Source organism: Vipera ursinii (assembly GCF_947247035.1).
Source record: "Vipera ursinii genome assembly, chromosome: 15".
NCBI classification, from domain to species: Eukaryota; Metazoa; Chordata; class Lepidosauria; order Squamata; family Viperidae; genus Vipera; species Vipera ursinii.
The window spans coordinates 2,395,494-2,410,928 of record NC_139528.1 but is presented as its reverse complement, the minus strand read 5'-3'; the positions used below and the strand labels follow the sequence as shown (position 1 = coordinate 2,410,928).

General features: G+C 48.4%; 1 protein-coding gene across 1 annotated transcript; it reads right to left on the bottom strand.

Annotated features, from left to right (window-relative positions):
- Nucleotides 1-3,106: 3,106 nt before the first annotated feature.
- On the bottom strand, nt 3,107-15,029 carry EFNA1 (ephrin A1). Its single transcript, XM_083374130.1, has 5 exons — nt 14,404-15,029; nt 6,523-6,818; nt 5,536-5,601; nt 4,610-4,660; nt 3,107-4,442 (listed from the first exon to the last, which is right to left on the bottom strand). Exons 1-5 carry the CDS (start codon nt 14,502-14,504, stop codon nt 4,327-4,329), a joined length of 630 nt encoding a protein of 209 aa, XP_083230256.1. The 5' UTR covers nt 14,505-15,029; the 3' UTR covers nt 3,107-4,326.
- Nucleotides 15,030-15,435: the final 406 nt, after the last annotated feature.

Genomic DNA, 15,435 nt, shown 5'->3' with positions numbered 1-15,435 from the left:
CTGTTAAATCAACACATTTAAGATAAATCGAGAAGTGGGTTCTGTAGGCTAAAGGCATGAGGTCAGAAACCAGGAGACAGGGAATTCTAGTTCCACCTTAGGCATGAAAGCCAACCTGGTGACTTTGGGCTAATCACTAGGAGATGGTGAGTTCTAGTTCTGCTTTGGGCATGAAAGCCGGCCGGGTGACTTTGGGACAATCGCTAGGAGACGGTGAGTTCTAGTGCCGCCTTAAGCACAAAACCCGTTTGGGTGACTCTGGGCTAGTCCTTCCCTCTCAGCTCAATCTACCTTACAGGATTGTTGTGACAGGGAAAACAGGAGGAAGAGTACTCGGTATGTTTACTACCTTGAGTTATTTATAACAATAATAAAGAGGATAGGAATGAAGGAATGAGGAATGAAAAGATTGACTCAATCAATCAATGCCAGGTTGACTTGCTGGTGTGAAAGTCTTATACCTTCATTATTGTTCGATTTAATCATATCATCTGGCACACAAAGAAGGCGGGATTTTTTTGGGGGGTGGGGGTGGTGCAACTCACTTTCCCCCCCGCCCAGAACCACCCACAATCTCGTACAGATTAATTGCATTATCCTCAAGGGTGTGTCCCCAAAAGCACAACTCATCCCGTTTGGCCGTGCCAAGCGAAAACTCCAAGCTCATGGGCACTTGAGGCAGACACACACACACACACAAACACACACACACACACACACCAAAGCAAATATTGCACCCCCTAAAAGAAACAGGAGAGCAGAATAAGATCCTCCCTCCAATCTCAGCTTGGACAATGAACCTCCTCGTGCAGGAGCAGTCTCCCTTTGGCGTCCCGAGGATGGGAAGAAAGGAGAGGAAGGCAGGGTGCGGAGTTTTTTTCAAAAAAAAGGGGGGGGGGAAGAGTTTTGTTTTTTACAAGCTGGGTGGACTTCAAATTCCCAGAATTCCCCACCAGCCAAGTGAATTCCGGGAGCTGAAGTCCGCACATCTTAAAAGTTGCCAGTTTGGCAAAACATTAAGCTACACAGTGCTGAAACCCAGAATTTGGGGGGGGGGGCTGCACTTTTCTTTTTTTGAGGGTCTTTGCAACTCGGAGCTGAAGAAAGGAAAAAACAGAAATATTGAAGAAAAAAAGCAAACATCTCTTGTTTGTCAAGGACCTACTGTCAATTATTTCTCCCTCTTTCCTGCCCTGGGATTAAAATCATCAGAAAAGGAATTTTTTTTTAAAAAAAAGAGGGGGTGGGAGGGATTGAAATTTATGTCATTTTCCCACCAAGCTTGGTTCCCCCCCCCCCCCATTAATTACCAGCTTCACACCTCCCCGAATTTCTCGACTTTTACAGTTGCGTTGGTGAATTTGGAAGACAGAGAAAAATAAACGCGCGTGATCCTCCTTCCTCGGTTTTTCTCCAGCTGGACCACAAAACCCTGAATAGCACAACTTGTCTGGCTGGGTCACTCTCCCAGTTCCCAAACCTGCTGTGGCAGCATAATCCTGATTTTTGTTTTAAAAAAAAGAAAGAAAAGGCAAAATGCGCACGGACGCACTCGGCCCGACAAGTCAGGACAACCCAGTTACTGCGGCTGTCCTGCCGCCACCGTCGGATAATTTCTCCTGGATCCGACTACAAAGCCATCACACACACACACACACACAAAAAGAAATTTAAAAGAATCTCCACGTTGCAAGATTTCCTTCAAAGACGAGAGAGCGAACATCCAGTGCATTTTATTTTATTTTAATTTGCCGACCGTGATGTCATTCACCTTTCGACAATTTTTCCCTTTCTCTTCATCAGCTTAGCTGGCACAGACCGATGATGCCTCTTCTCAAAACAAGGCTTAAATGCGATTAACTGCCTCTGATTTACCAGCCTCTCCTTTCCTGGCTTTCTGTGATGGGCCAGGTTGAAATAATGGCTCACGGCTGCTGTAGGCAGTCCTCGGCTTACGCCGGCTCTTTTAGTGGCTGTTTTGCAAAAGCGTACTGTAAAAAAAAAAGTGACTGAGGAGCCTTTTTCACACTTAACGACTGTCGTAGCTTCCCCACGGTCCTGGGATCAAAATTCAGCCATTTGCAACCAGGTGTAATTCATATAAGGGGAAGTCCTTGACTTACGACCACCATTTACCCCGAATGTCCGTCGCTAAGCGAGTCAGTCATTGAGGGAGTTTTGCCCCGTTTTACGACCTTTTTTGTTCCTGTTAAGGGAATCACTGCAGTCATTTAGTCACAAGGTTGTGAAGTGGCCGTCGTACGTGCGAGTCAGTTGTCAAGTATCCGGCAGTGAATTTCAGGCAGTGAATTAGCTCCTTGGTTATACCTGCCCTGACAGCAAGGTGATGACACTGCACTATAAAAGAATATATATATATATATATATATGCCCCATACAACGTGGTTTGCCCTAAAGCAAACTACGGATTGTTTGCATGGACTTCAGCAAACACAAGATTATATCGGCTTTGCAACCTGCCAAATCCAGATTCTGCAGCGGGCTAAAGAGCACGCATGACTCTAGTCGCAGTTCTTTCACCCTCCAGGATTGAGGCAATATTGCAATAAAAAAAACCACAAAAGACTATTTTTAAAAAACAAGTAACATAAAATAATGCTTGGCACTACCCAAGCCATTGGGCTGAGAACTGCGGAGCTGCTTTATTTATTATGATGAAATGTATTTGCGGATGGTCTCGTTTCAAAGCGACTCTGAGTGGTTAAAAGGTTAAAAGTGTGGGGTTTGACTTCAGGACTGCAAACCGGTGGACGCCTGCTTATTTTTATTTGTTGTTTTTTTTCCAATAATGCTTCCCCTTGTTTTATTTATGTTCTTCTGTGAAATAAGAACTGTATTTTATCAGCCAGGGAGAAAACCAGGTGAAAAGGCGAATTAAAGCATCGTTAAAAATGCATCAAAGGAGCTTTGAAAAATCTTGGCGACCGGCAAGTTTCGTTTCCTTCGATCCCATGTTGTTGGGCCACCTGGCTCCCCCCAATATCCCCGAAACAAATCACTCCAGACATTTTAACAGACCATAATAACATCAGGCTTCAAAGGTTGCCCTCGCATCTTCACCTGGGCCCCTTGAGGCAGGAAATATAATAGTTGGGATCCGAATCAAAGCAAAACAATTTGCAAGGAAGATTTTAGCCTTTGTACTTTGTAAATTCCATTTACAGAATCGTTCCAGCAAGAAAAACTATGTTTTTTGCCTCTGCCACCAGGCTCCGCCCCCTTGCTTTAGGCCCCACCCACTGATCTCCCGCGCTCGGCCCTCTCGTTTCACAAAACAAGGTTGCCCAGTTGAACCACAGCCAGCTAGTTTGGTGTCATTTATTCTTTTTTATTCTTTTTTTTTTACAAATAAAAAAAATACCCCGCAATAAAAAGCATAAGAGAAAATAAATTTTCCCCTTCTTCTCGAAAATTCCACCCTTTTCCAAGCCTCTTTTGAAATTGCGATCCTTGCTGCCAAACTGGGTTTGTCACCTTCATCTTCCGTTCTAATAAATAGTACTGATCCGAGATCTTGAATCTATATCCTCTGGACACAGCCTTTCTGTCCGGATTGTGAGGACAAAAGTTCGACGAAGGGAAGATAAAAGTCACCGGGGCGGGGATCCTCTTTGAATTCAGGTCCTGCCTGTTTTTTAAGTCTGATAAATTATTCACATGATCTCGGAGGTCCCGAGGGAAGTGGGTGGTTTTGGAAGCAGCCTGTGTCTGTCTTATACCTTGCTTGAAAAGTCCAACGAAGTTTGCTCGAAAAGTCCCAAAGTATTTTGCTCGAAACATCCAATGAAGTTTGCTCGAAACGTCCCATGAACTTTGCTCGAAAAGTCTAACAAGGTTTGCTCGAAAAGTCCCAACGTATTTTGCTCGAAACATCCAGCCAAGTTTGCTCGAAACGTCCAATGAACTTTGCTCGGAAAGTCTAACAAAGTTTGCTCGAAAAGTCCCAATAAAGTTTGCTCGAAAAGTCCAACGAAGTCCATCCAACTTTGGCAGGATCCTCGGCATCACTGACTCGCGGAGGACACGTCTCCGACCTGCAGAGGACACGTCATCAGCTCGCCGCATTGCTTTCTCCTCACCGGGAGTCCAACGAGTTCTTTCTCGAGAACGAGAGAGCTGATTTGCACACCGCCTTTCCCACGCCTACGACGTGTGTCGCGCCTCCCCGCGCCTTGTGCTACCAACGGTTTTGAGCTTGATAATAGTGAAGACCCATGGTGCTGCCTCGCTCACCGCGTGGATCTCGTCGGAGTCCACCCTGCCTGGCTCAATCCGGGGGGGTTCAGTCAGGGTCCGAGATTCCCTTCAGGGCCCCCGAAAGATGAAGACCAGCAGCAAGAGGTTGATGAAGGGCAGGGGGCTGCCAAGCCGGGGGGCGGAATTGTGCCCCACGCTGCGCAACATCGTGGCATCCGGATCGTCTGCGGAGATCAGCGAGGAAAGAAATAAGGGGGGGATGTTTGTCTCATTCTGCATGGAAGAGGGTCACTTGTGTCTCGTATGGACCCCATGGATTTCTAATGATTTATCCGTGGGATGAGGACACCCCCAGCCCCACAATTTCCAAGAATTCCATTTATAGACCTACCTGATTGAAGTTTTCCCTTCTGCGTGGGCACGTGGCCGGGTGGTATCTGAGCTACAATGGAAGAAAGAACACTGTTAAGTTCAGACACCCCCAAAAAACAGGATACGCTGAATCCTGAGAACCCCTTCCCCTTCCCCTTCCAGCTTGAACCTCACATCCTTCTCTCTCTTTTTCTCCAGGTGTGTTTTACAGGTAGTCCTCAACTTACGACCACAACTGAACCCAAAATTTATGTTGCTGAGTGAAACATTTTGTTCAGTGAGTTTTGCCCCGTTTGGGGCAATCTAACTTAACAATCTGCGGTTGTTAAGTTAGTAAAGCAGAATATGAAGCACCATTCAAGTTGTCCTCATTTAGCGACCATAATGGGGGCCGGCAACTCGGTTGTTCAGCGAAGCAGTCCCTAAGTGAAATATTCATGTTGCCATCAGCTTTGCTTCACTTTACAGACCCGCAAAAGCTGTGAAGGCCAGGACGGGAGGTCAACTTACTTTTTCATCACGGTCGCAACTCTGAAAGGTCGCTAAACGAGGCGCCATTGAAAAAAAGACCACCTGAATGCCCCACCCTGAGTGGCTGAAGAGACGGTGGGCGGTAAGTCTGAACCATGAAAGGGTGCAAAGACGTAACTGTGGCGACGTCGCTTCCTTCATCCCTACCGATATTCTTTGGAGGTAATCCTGGTGCTTTTATTTATTTTTTATTTATTTATTTTAATCCCATTTATATCCCGCCCTTCTCCGAAGACTCAGGGCGGCTTACAAGCTTAGCAGTTTGAGACAACCCAAAATTGCTAAGCACATTTGATTTGTGCTTAGATTGTAAGCCGCCCTGAGTCTTCGGAGAAGGGCGGGATATAAAGGGGATTAAAATAAATATAAATAAATTGGAAAAGCAATGAAGTATTTAAATGCTAAAATACTTACTTTTCTTCCCAAGCACCTTCACCTTCAATTTCAGGCAGGAATCTCGGTGCCGATGGATTGGTTTTGCTAACCAAGAGGAGAAAGAAAAAAACAAGAGAGGAAAACTATTAAAAATGCTGGCGAGAATCAAGAGAAAAGAGAAAATTGGAAGAGCAAAAGGATAGGATACGCCCTTCTCTAGCCTGGAGTATTCCAAGAAGAATTTGCAGAGCATTCGTATTTTTAAACGGCTGTAGTTTTGGAGCCCAATTTAACCAGCGGAACGGCTTGCCTCCAGACGTTGTGGATGCTCCAACACTGGAGGTTTTCAAGAAGGGACTGGATGGCTATTTGTGTGAAATGGTGTAGGGTCTCCTGTTTGAGCAGGGGGTTGGACTAGATGACCTCTAAGGTCCCTTCCAATTCTGTTATTCTGCTATTCCTTCCTTCCTTCCTTCCTTCCTTCCTTCCTTCCTTCCTTCCTTCCTTCATCACTGCTGGTTTTAAAGAAGAGATTCTTTACAAACATTTGTGTAAAATGGCATAGAGTCTCCTACTTGTGCAGGAGGGTGGACTAGAAGACCTCCAAGGTCCCTTCAAACTGTTAGTCTGTTATTCTTTTCTTCCTTCCTTCCTTCCTTCCTTCCTTCCTTCCTTCCTTCCTTCCTTCCTTCCTTCCTTCCTTCCTTCCTTCCTTCATCACTGCTGGTTTTTAAGAAGAGATTCTTTACAAACATTTGTGTAAAATGGCATAGAGTCTCCTACTTGTGCAGGGGGGGTGGACTAGAAGACCTCCAAGGTCCCTTCAAACTGTTAGTCTGTTATTCTTTTTCCTTCCTTCCTTCCTTCCTTCCTTCCTTCCTTCCTTCCTTCCTTCCTTCCTTCCTTCCTTCCTTCCTTCCTTCCTTCCATCTTGTATTTTATCTCTTAAATTTTCTGTGCCTGATTTTTAGTGGGGATGCTCCTGCCGTAAATGAAAGCGCGAGTTTCTCCCAAAAGGAGACTTACAGATGTAATAATATTCGTGGCCCTCTCTGAATTCTTTGCCGAGGGTGAACGGCGTGAAACGCTGGAATTTTTCGGAAAGCCGCTCCGGACCGTGGAGGGCATCCGGCCGGTTGCATTGCCAGCGGACCTGATCCTTAGAGCGTGGTTTGCACGTGTCGTACTCCTCTCGTTCGACCAGGTACAAGGTGTAGCGCTCCATGGAATGGACGGGGACGCTGTTATCCTCGTAGTGCGGACAGATGATATCCAAATATTCGTTCAGACGCACCTCGACAGTGTAATCCTCCCTCTGAAACCTAAAACCGATGTAAAACGAAGGCTTAAAAACTTCCAAAACTTTTTCAAACTTCATTCGGCGTCTTCTTAATCATCCTTACCAAGAACCCTGCAAGGTAGACCCTGCCTCCCCTGAGAGAGTAAGGGATTGCTTTTAAGGAATCTACAGTCAAGACAGAAAAGATAGATTTGCTTAACGACCCTGTGATTCCTTGAATGACCGCGGTGATTTGCATAATAACGATAGCAAAAAAAAAGCAGTCAAATTGAGCGTGATAAGCCATAAATCAAGGATTGTTTTTACACAGGCTGACCAAGAGCATCTTAAGGGCCACCATTAGCTAAATAACGAGGAGGCCTGTCAATCAATTTAATAATTAAATCATAAGGTATTCTTCCTGAGGATGGATTATTTCAAATCCAGTTTTATTCTCCGGACAGCCGCAGAGTTTTTCCCCCCAGATTTGCTAGGCCTATCTTCAATTCCCCGGAAATTTGTTTGGCTGTTTAAATACATTCCTTAGCTTTACCGTCTCCAATTCCTTGCTGTTTTTTAAAAAATCTCTTTTTTAATCGTGTCGTTTTTCAGTCGGGCCTCTTTGCAAATCCAATAAATGGAAATTAAACACTGTTTTCTTTCAGCCAAGCGTGTCTTGGAATGACTGACGTTAACAATCGCACCGTATCAACAAAGGCCTCCCAAACTTTATGCAATAACTCCAGTTCCTATCAGCCCCAGCCAAGGCTAGGCTGGCCGAGACGCTGAGCTTACTTACAATCAATTTCAACGCATAATGACCCCTGGACACCGTGACCGTCGTAAGTACGAGTCAGTGGCCAATTTTGATGACATGAACCGTGGGGATGCTGGAACGGTTGTTAAGTGTGAAAAACGGTCCTAAGTTGCTTTTTCAGTGCCATTGTAAACAATCATTAAACAAGGTCAGAAGAGTTAGAACAATTAACCAGTGGAACTACCTGCCTCCAGAAGCTGGAGAAAAAGGGACTGGACAACCATTTGTGTGAAATGGGATAGGGTTTCCTGCCTGAGCAGGGGGTTGGACTAGATGACCTCCAAGGTCCCTCCCAATGATATTATTATTATTCTTATTATTCTTATTATTATTATTATTATTATTATTATTATTATTATTATTATTATTATTATTATTATTTACATGTAAATGGGGATGCAGGGAGTAAATCCCATTGCACACAAAAAATTCCCTTCTGTGGCTCTTTTCAAGGTCCTTGACTTTTTACGGGTGATGATGGGGGGGAAGAAGTGACATAATCTGCATTTTGAACCCCTCCTCTTCTGTGAAGGAACGCACAATTGCTATACTTCCATTTAATCTATTTTTTAAAAAAAAACCACAAATATATCGCTACATAACGCTTGTAAGAGTCAGCAACGTTGGATCTTACTCTGCAAGATTTCTTTTTCGATTTTGATCACAGCCAGACACCCTATTTTTACACATTTTCATGGTCTCGCCATTTTTACACCGATTATTCCTCATGTATTTTTGTTTGGGAGATTCAGCATTTGCTATTTTGCTGCCAGACGGACTTGCAGTGGGTCAAAATGAAGAATAGGGCTCATCCTCAATTTAACGACCGTTCGTTTTAGTGACTGAGGTTGCAACGGTCCTGAAAAAAAGCGACTTAGGACAAGTCCTTATACTTACGACCATCACAGAAACCCCAGGGTCATGTGAAAAGTTCAAGCATGGATTTTACATCCGTTGCCAAATCTCAGGATCACGTGCTTGCCATTTAATAATAATAGAATAGAATAGAATAGAATAGAATAGAATAGAATAGAATAGAATAGAATAGAATAGAATAGAATAGAATAGAATAGAATAGAATAATAGAATAAAATAGAATAAGCTGGAAGGGACCTTGAAGGTCTTCTAGTCCAGCCCCCTGCTCAAGCAGGAGAATTTACAGCATCTCGGACAAGTAACTCTCTACTCTAGCCTTAAAAACCTCCAGTGATGGAGCACCCACAATTTCAGGTGGCAAGCTGTTCCACTGGTTAATTGCCCTGTGGACAATTAACAATCTGTCCGACTTCCGACCAGCCAAGTCTATAAGGGGAAATCCAGATTCGTTTAGCGACCACCTGGTTCCCTCCACACCTGCAGCGATGCGCTTAACGACCGTGGCAAAAAAGGCCGTAAAGCCGGGCGCCTTGAACACTGAACAAGCGCCTTGCTTAGCCAAGAAAATTCGGCTCGTAATGGCGGACGCGCCCCACAAGCAAAAACTCTGCGTGAGGATTCCTTGCCAGGATTAAAAACATGGTTTCTGTTGTCCTCCAAGAAGAGGCAGGACGTTCATCTTGTGGGAGGGGGGGAGGGAAATGCTGGTTTGTTCTGCCAACCTGCTTAAGATGGATGGTGCCCCCCTCCCGGGGAAAAAACAACGATGTCCCTCTTTTAAGTCGGCCTATCCTATCCCGGCCTCTGGAGAAACTGCATTCCAAAGGGCAAAATTAGTTATTAAAGGTTTATCCGCTTCCCCACACACACATCTGGGAATGAAGGAACAAACTAAGGCTTCTCCCAAACCGGTTTGACAACCCCGCCAGGGCTGCGGATCCACGCTGGAGCAATAAACCACTTTTAGCATCCTTGCAGAGAGAGAGAGAGATGGCTTGAAAGGGCTCTCGCCTCCCACCCAGCCTGCCTCCCACCCTGCCCTGGGGGGGGGGGGTTCACACCACCCAGGATCCGACCCCTGTTTGCAAAGATCACCCAGGATGGTGGCCTCCCCACCCCCCAAAACGCATCCGGCTAAGTTAGCCAAAAAGTTAGCTAAGTTAGCCAAAAAGCGAACACAGCAAAAAAGGGAAAATTTTTAGCTGAGCTGGAAGGTGTTTGTGTGTGTGTGTGTGTGTGTGTGTGTGTGTGTTGCCTGAACCAACCATGAAAAAAATAATCACCAGTCCCGGACAGGCAGTGGGCCGCCCTCCAGATGTTCTTCAGATGTTTTCCCCCTGCTTTCTTTTGTTCCAAACATCTGGAAAAAGTGTTTGGGGCATGAAGAAAAGGCTGGTTGAACTTAGGAGATGGCATTTTTTGGGGGGGAGGAAAGGGTCAGGAAAAGGGGGGTGTATGTGTGTGTGCAGGAATTAAGTGGGCAAGAGGAGTGCCAATCACCCCAGGTCTGAAATTAAAAGGGGGGGCCCTGCCCTGAGATACGACGACGGTGGGCTCTCGACATTAAACCGCGCTCGCACGGCTGGCTGCAACAAAGAAACTCCATCCGAGTTGAATGTCTCCCCACGTCTCGCTTGGCCTCGCCCGGGGCCGGATTCGAATCGCCCACAATAACTACCTGGGTTGTTTTCTTTCTTTCCCCCCTCCACCAATCCTAAAAAAACACAGCCCCTCCCTCTGTTCCCCCACACACACACACATACACCGGAGTTGTCATCCTCGGCAGGCGCTTTGACAAAACAACTTTTCTGTCTTCAGAAAGAAGGAGGGGAAAAAAACTTTGCAAGATGTTTGTCCCCGAAAAACAGCCAGGCTTCCTGCCCCGGATAACCCTGGCGCCATCCCTTGGCCGCTGTCCAGGGCTGGCGGGAAGTTAGAGGCCCCAGGCCAGCAGGGCGCCTGCCCTGGGAAAAGAAGGCTTGGCTGACCGGCCTGGACTTCTCTCCTCCTACTAACTTTCCCCCGCGCCTGGCCTTGCCAAGATTTTCCACCTGGTTGAACTTCTGCAATGTTGATCAAAAGTCCAGCCTTTTTTTTTTAAAGGGGGGGGTAGGGAGGAGATGACCTGATGGCGCAAATCCTTCTACAAAGGCGAGAGACCCTCCTCGTTTTTTTTTTGCCTGTGTCCAAAGCTGAGACACAGAAAAAGCGAGAGGGCTTCTGAGCACATGCAGAGTGCAGGTCCTTTTTTTTTTTTTTTTGGCCTTGCAAGATTTGGGAGTGGGGAGGGGCAGGTAAGAGTCAACGTTGTGCTCAGAGTCCGGGGCTTCTAGAGAGGCCTCTGAGCAAGCTCTTGCGGGGAGGGGGGGGAGTTTCTGAGCTCTGACAAAAGAGGTAGAGTGCTCCTGCGAGTGGAGGCTCCATCTCCGCAGTCACATCTCAAAAGTTAATTTTCTCCCGCGCTTGATTCTCGGAAGGAGAGTCTCTGTGGAAGCCGCTTCATGAGAACAAGAGAATCCCAGGGCCTCGGAGGTCCTCTAGTCCAACCCCCTACTCAGAATACAGAATAACAGAGCTGGAATAACAGACGGGGGGGTGCCCACCTCTCCTCCAAAGCGTCTGAAGGCAGGACAAGAAGCGACGGGTGGAAACTAATCAAGGAGAGAAGCAACCTGGGAATTAAGGAGAAAATTTCCTAACAGTTAAGACAATCAACCAGTGGAACTGCTTGCCACTAGAAGTGGTGGCTGGTGGTTTTTAAGTTGTCACTGGTGGTTTTTAAGAAGAGACTGGACAGCCACTGGTCTGAAATGGTGTAGGGTTTCCTGCCTGAGCAGTGGGTTGGACTAGATGACCTCCAAGGTCCCTTCCAAGTCTGTTCTTCCTATTAAATGTTCCCTCTACCTTAGAGGTAGGCCGGTTCCAAATCACCAAGTCCGTTTCTGGAGCCGAGGAGGATTTAGACCCGGGAGCTTCTTCCAGCGTCGCCCAAATGCTGAGTGGCGAACAAATTGGACGGATAAATAAATAACCCTAACCCCTTCGCTTTCCTCCATCTGCGCTCCGTGGGCCTGTGGCAAAGCAACAGGGGAGGTGTAGTGCCGACATCTGGGCAGCCTGCTTAGAATTTCAGCCCGAGGGAAAGAAGGAAGAAATGGGGAGGAAAATAAAAAAAACTTTTTTTAAAAAAAAATCATCAGGGAATGGGGGAGAGGGACAAGCTGGGTAGGAGAGGGGAGGGAAAGAAGACCACCTGGAGAGCCCCCAGCCTTGAAGCTTTCACAACAGGATGCAGCTGCCCCCTGGCTTCCCTGCAAAGCCAGACAATCTCTGCAAAACAATCCTCCCCCCCACCCCCGATGAGATTAACCCTGCGGGTGCCAGAGGGAAACCTTGCCCTCGTCTTACGCTCAGAGGCACACCTCTGCGGGCACGGGTGCACGCACCCCCCCGCAAACTCCAGTGGCATCACCCCGAGATCAATCTGGAAAGGAGGAAAAAAACACCACCACACACACACAGGACCACAAGATCCTCTCTCTTTCTTCCTTCTGCCTCGATCCCCATGCCTGGATCTCTTCCCCCATCCCCACGGTCCTATCGCCCCAACTTTTGAACCCAGTCCAAACTCTCACTTTCTCCCTCTCCTCCCCCCCCCCACCCTGCCCCGCAGGAGCAGGAACACCCCGCCTTGCTTCAAGGCAGATTCACAGACCGTTGCCGACGTGGCGGGACCCGGGCCCACAGAATCACCCCGGGAGGAGAAAGATAGCCGTCGGAACTCCCCGCCACTTGAAAGTCATTCCGGACTGGCAAGCCATGTTCGAAACAAAACCCACCCGCCCTTGCTCAGAATACTGAAGCTGTATTAGAAAGCTGGTTTGAAAGGCATTTCTGACCACCTTAACCCGGCTTAGAAGAAGGGGAATTTTTCAGGTTGGCAAAGGATGGCACCGCTTAGGGCTAGGAGCTACTGCTAAACTTGTAAGCCGCCCTGAGTCTTCGGAGAAGGGTGGGATATAAATGTAATAAAAATAAATAAAAATAAAATAAATAAATAAACTGCGAGGAGGCGCAGCCAGGGGTTATTTATTTATTTATTTATTTATTTATTTAGATTTATATACCGCCCTTTTCCCGAGGGACTCAGGGCAGTTTACAGGGCAAATTAAAACAGTACAATATATACAGGTTAAAATAAAATTGAAGCCAAGAGCCGCCTAGAAGTGCTCCACATCGAGATAAGCGGATAATAATAATAATAATAATAATAATAATAATAATAATAATAATAATAATAATAATAATAATAATAAATGTCCTTGGTGGTCTCTTGAGTTTGCTTGTTTTCTTCCAGACGTGCCATTACCCTAACTACTCTAAATTTAATACTCATTATTAATAGAAAGAAGGAGAAGGAGAGGGAGGAGGAAGAGAAAGAGGAGAAGAAAGAGGAGAGGGAGAAAGAGAGAGAGAAGGAGGAGAAGCAGAAGAAGGAGAAAGAGAAAGAGAAGAGCAAGAAAGAGAAGGAGAAGCTCAAAGAGCACCAAGGACTCCTCATTTCAACCCTGAGCTACAAATATTCTCCTTCATTAAGAATAACAACAACAATAATAATAACAATAATAATAATAATAGTTAGTGGCACCGCCTTCTCTTTCCTAGCACGGCTGTCTCCTCCTCCTCCTCCTCCTCCTCCTCCTGGTTTACACCCTTGTGACTATGCCCAGGTACGGGCTGGCTGCCAAGGAAGGCCTACACACTGGATGTTTACAAATTCTAGCTCTCTTCCATCCCCTCCTGCCAAGGTGGAGACAGGAGGGGGGGGACGCAACCGACCCCTTTCTCTTGAGTCTTCCCCCCCCCCTGCCCCGCCACGAAGTTGCCTTCTCCCGCTCACAGGAGGGAGACCCAGCTGTCAATCAAGGTTCGGTGTGTGTGGGGGGGTCTAACTCTCAGTAGCAAAATGCTAGAGAGCAGAAAGAGAGAGAGAGAGAAAGAGAGACGCACGGGTGGTGGTGGTGGTGGGTTAGGGTGGGGTGGGGGAGAGATCAGCAGAGAAGGAAAAGGGGGTGGTTGTGCAAACGTGCAATTTTGCACGCGGAGAAGGCTGGCAAGGTTTGGGCCCCCAGATTGAAAGGGTCCCGGCTTAGGGGTGGTGGCACTCTGGGTGTTTTTGGGGAGAAAACAAGCAGGGGAAACGCACAGATCTGGAGGCGTTGGACGCTGGAAGTGGGCACCGGGTTTGTGTCTGTGTTTGTGTGTGTGTGTGTGTGTGTGTGTGTGTGTGTGTGAGAGAGAGAGAGAGAGAGGTGGTGGCACTCTGGGTGTTTTTGGAGAGAAAACAAGCAGGGGAAACGCACAGATCTGGAGGCGTTGGACGCTGGAAGTGGGCACCGTGTGTGTGTGTGTGTGTGTGTGTGTGTGTGTGTGTGATTGTGTGTGTGTGAGAGAGAGAGAGAGAGAGAGAGGTGGGGGTCGTGGCCTTGTGGGGGCAGACTCCTCTTCTTCCCGATCCAAAAGGCTTGGCCCGGCTCCCTGAGCCGCTCCGCAATTTTCTAATTGAGGAGGTGGGCTGCCTTCAGGAAACCAAGCGCAGCGAGACGCATTGGCCAGCCATCCGAATCCCTCTTTTGGGGGGGTGGGGGTGGGGTGGGGGGTCTGGAAGCCAGCTGGGTGGGCCAGCCAGAGAGGGGGCCTCCGCTGAAACCGGAGACCCCCGCCGTTTCCCAGTCTGGGAAGGGGGGGAGAGAAGGGGGTCTCCATCCGCGCAGGAAGCCCGCCTGGAAGGCGCCTAGCCCTGGGCCAGCTCGACCCGGCTTGGAAGGCGGGGGGCGGGGGGGGTTAAAGAGGGTGTCTGTTTTCCCCAGCCCGGAGGCTTGCCTGCCCTGCGCCCCCTCCCCAACTTTCCCAGCGCCCCGACCCGCGAACTCACTTGGGGTTGGTGCTGTTCCAGAAGACCGTGTGCCTCTGTCCAGACGCCAGGCCCAGGGCGCAGCAGAGAGCCAGCAGCGGGGTCCAGGACGGGAGACCCATCGGCCCGCAGTCTCGGCTCTCCTCTTTCCTTTCCTTCTTTACCTTCTTTCCTTTCCTGGCTTGGCTTGCTCGCTTCCTTCTTTCCTACTCTCTTCCCTCCTTTTTTTTTTCCTTTTTCTTTCTTTTCGCCTTCTCCGACGGCGCGTACCAGCTTGCCCTGGGCTGCTTTTCGCTCCCTGCCGCGCTGGCTGGCTGCCTCTCCTAAACCGAAGCGAGCAGCCCCAGCCGCGGCTTTAAGTACTGGGCGGAGGTGCCGCCCCTGCTGGGCCGGGAAGAGAGGCGGAGAGCGCCGGCTGACCCCCAAGCGGCCGCCCCGGGGTTCACGCCTTGCCCTGGGCCAGCGCCAGACCCTCAGCTCTCCACCCCCCCCACACACACACCCCTTCTCGGTGGGCCTAGACAGCAGTTGCCAAACAAGTCAGCCCCCCTCCCCTTTCCCTCCCAAGGCATCTTTCCAGGAGCGGTGGGTTGGGCTAGAGGATCTCTGGGTGCCCCAAAGTGGAAAGGGCCGCCCAGCGGCAGGAACGCGCCCACCCACCCCCACACACACACATACCCAACCTCCTTCAGAAGTTGCGAGTGCTCCACCGCTGGAGGCTTTTAAAGAAGCCATTTGTCTGAAATGGGATAGGGTTGGGACTAGAGGACCTCCAAGGTCCCTTCCAACTTATTCTCTATTCTGAGCGGGCGGGGTGGGGGTGGGTTTGGGGGTTGGACTAGAAGACCTCCAAGGTCCCTTCCAACTCCGTTATTCTCTATTCTGAGCGGGCGGGGTGGGGGTGGGTTTGGGGGTTGGACTAGAAGACCTCCGGGTGCCCCTTGCCAAGTCAAAAAGGCCCACCCAGAGGCAGGATTGCTCGCCTACTTCGGAGGTTGTGGGTGCTCCCATCACTGGAGGCTTTTAAGAAAAGATTGCAGAGCCATTTGTCTG

Coding starts and splice junctions, on each gene's coding strand:
- EFNA1 (XM_083374130.1), bottom strand. CDS start 14,504: ATGGGTCTCCCGTCCTGGACCCCGCTGCTGGCTCTCTGCTGCGCCCTG. Junction 6,819..14,403: donor TGGAACAGCACCAACCCCAA/GTGAGTTCGCGG, acceptor CATCGGTTTTAG/GTTTCAGAGGGAGGATTACA. Junction 4,443..4,609: donor GAAGGGAAAACTTCAATCAG/GTAGGTCTATAA, acceptor TGATCTCCGCAG/ACGATCCGGATGCCACGATG.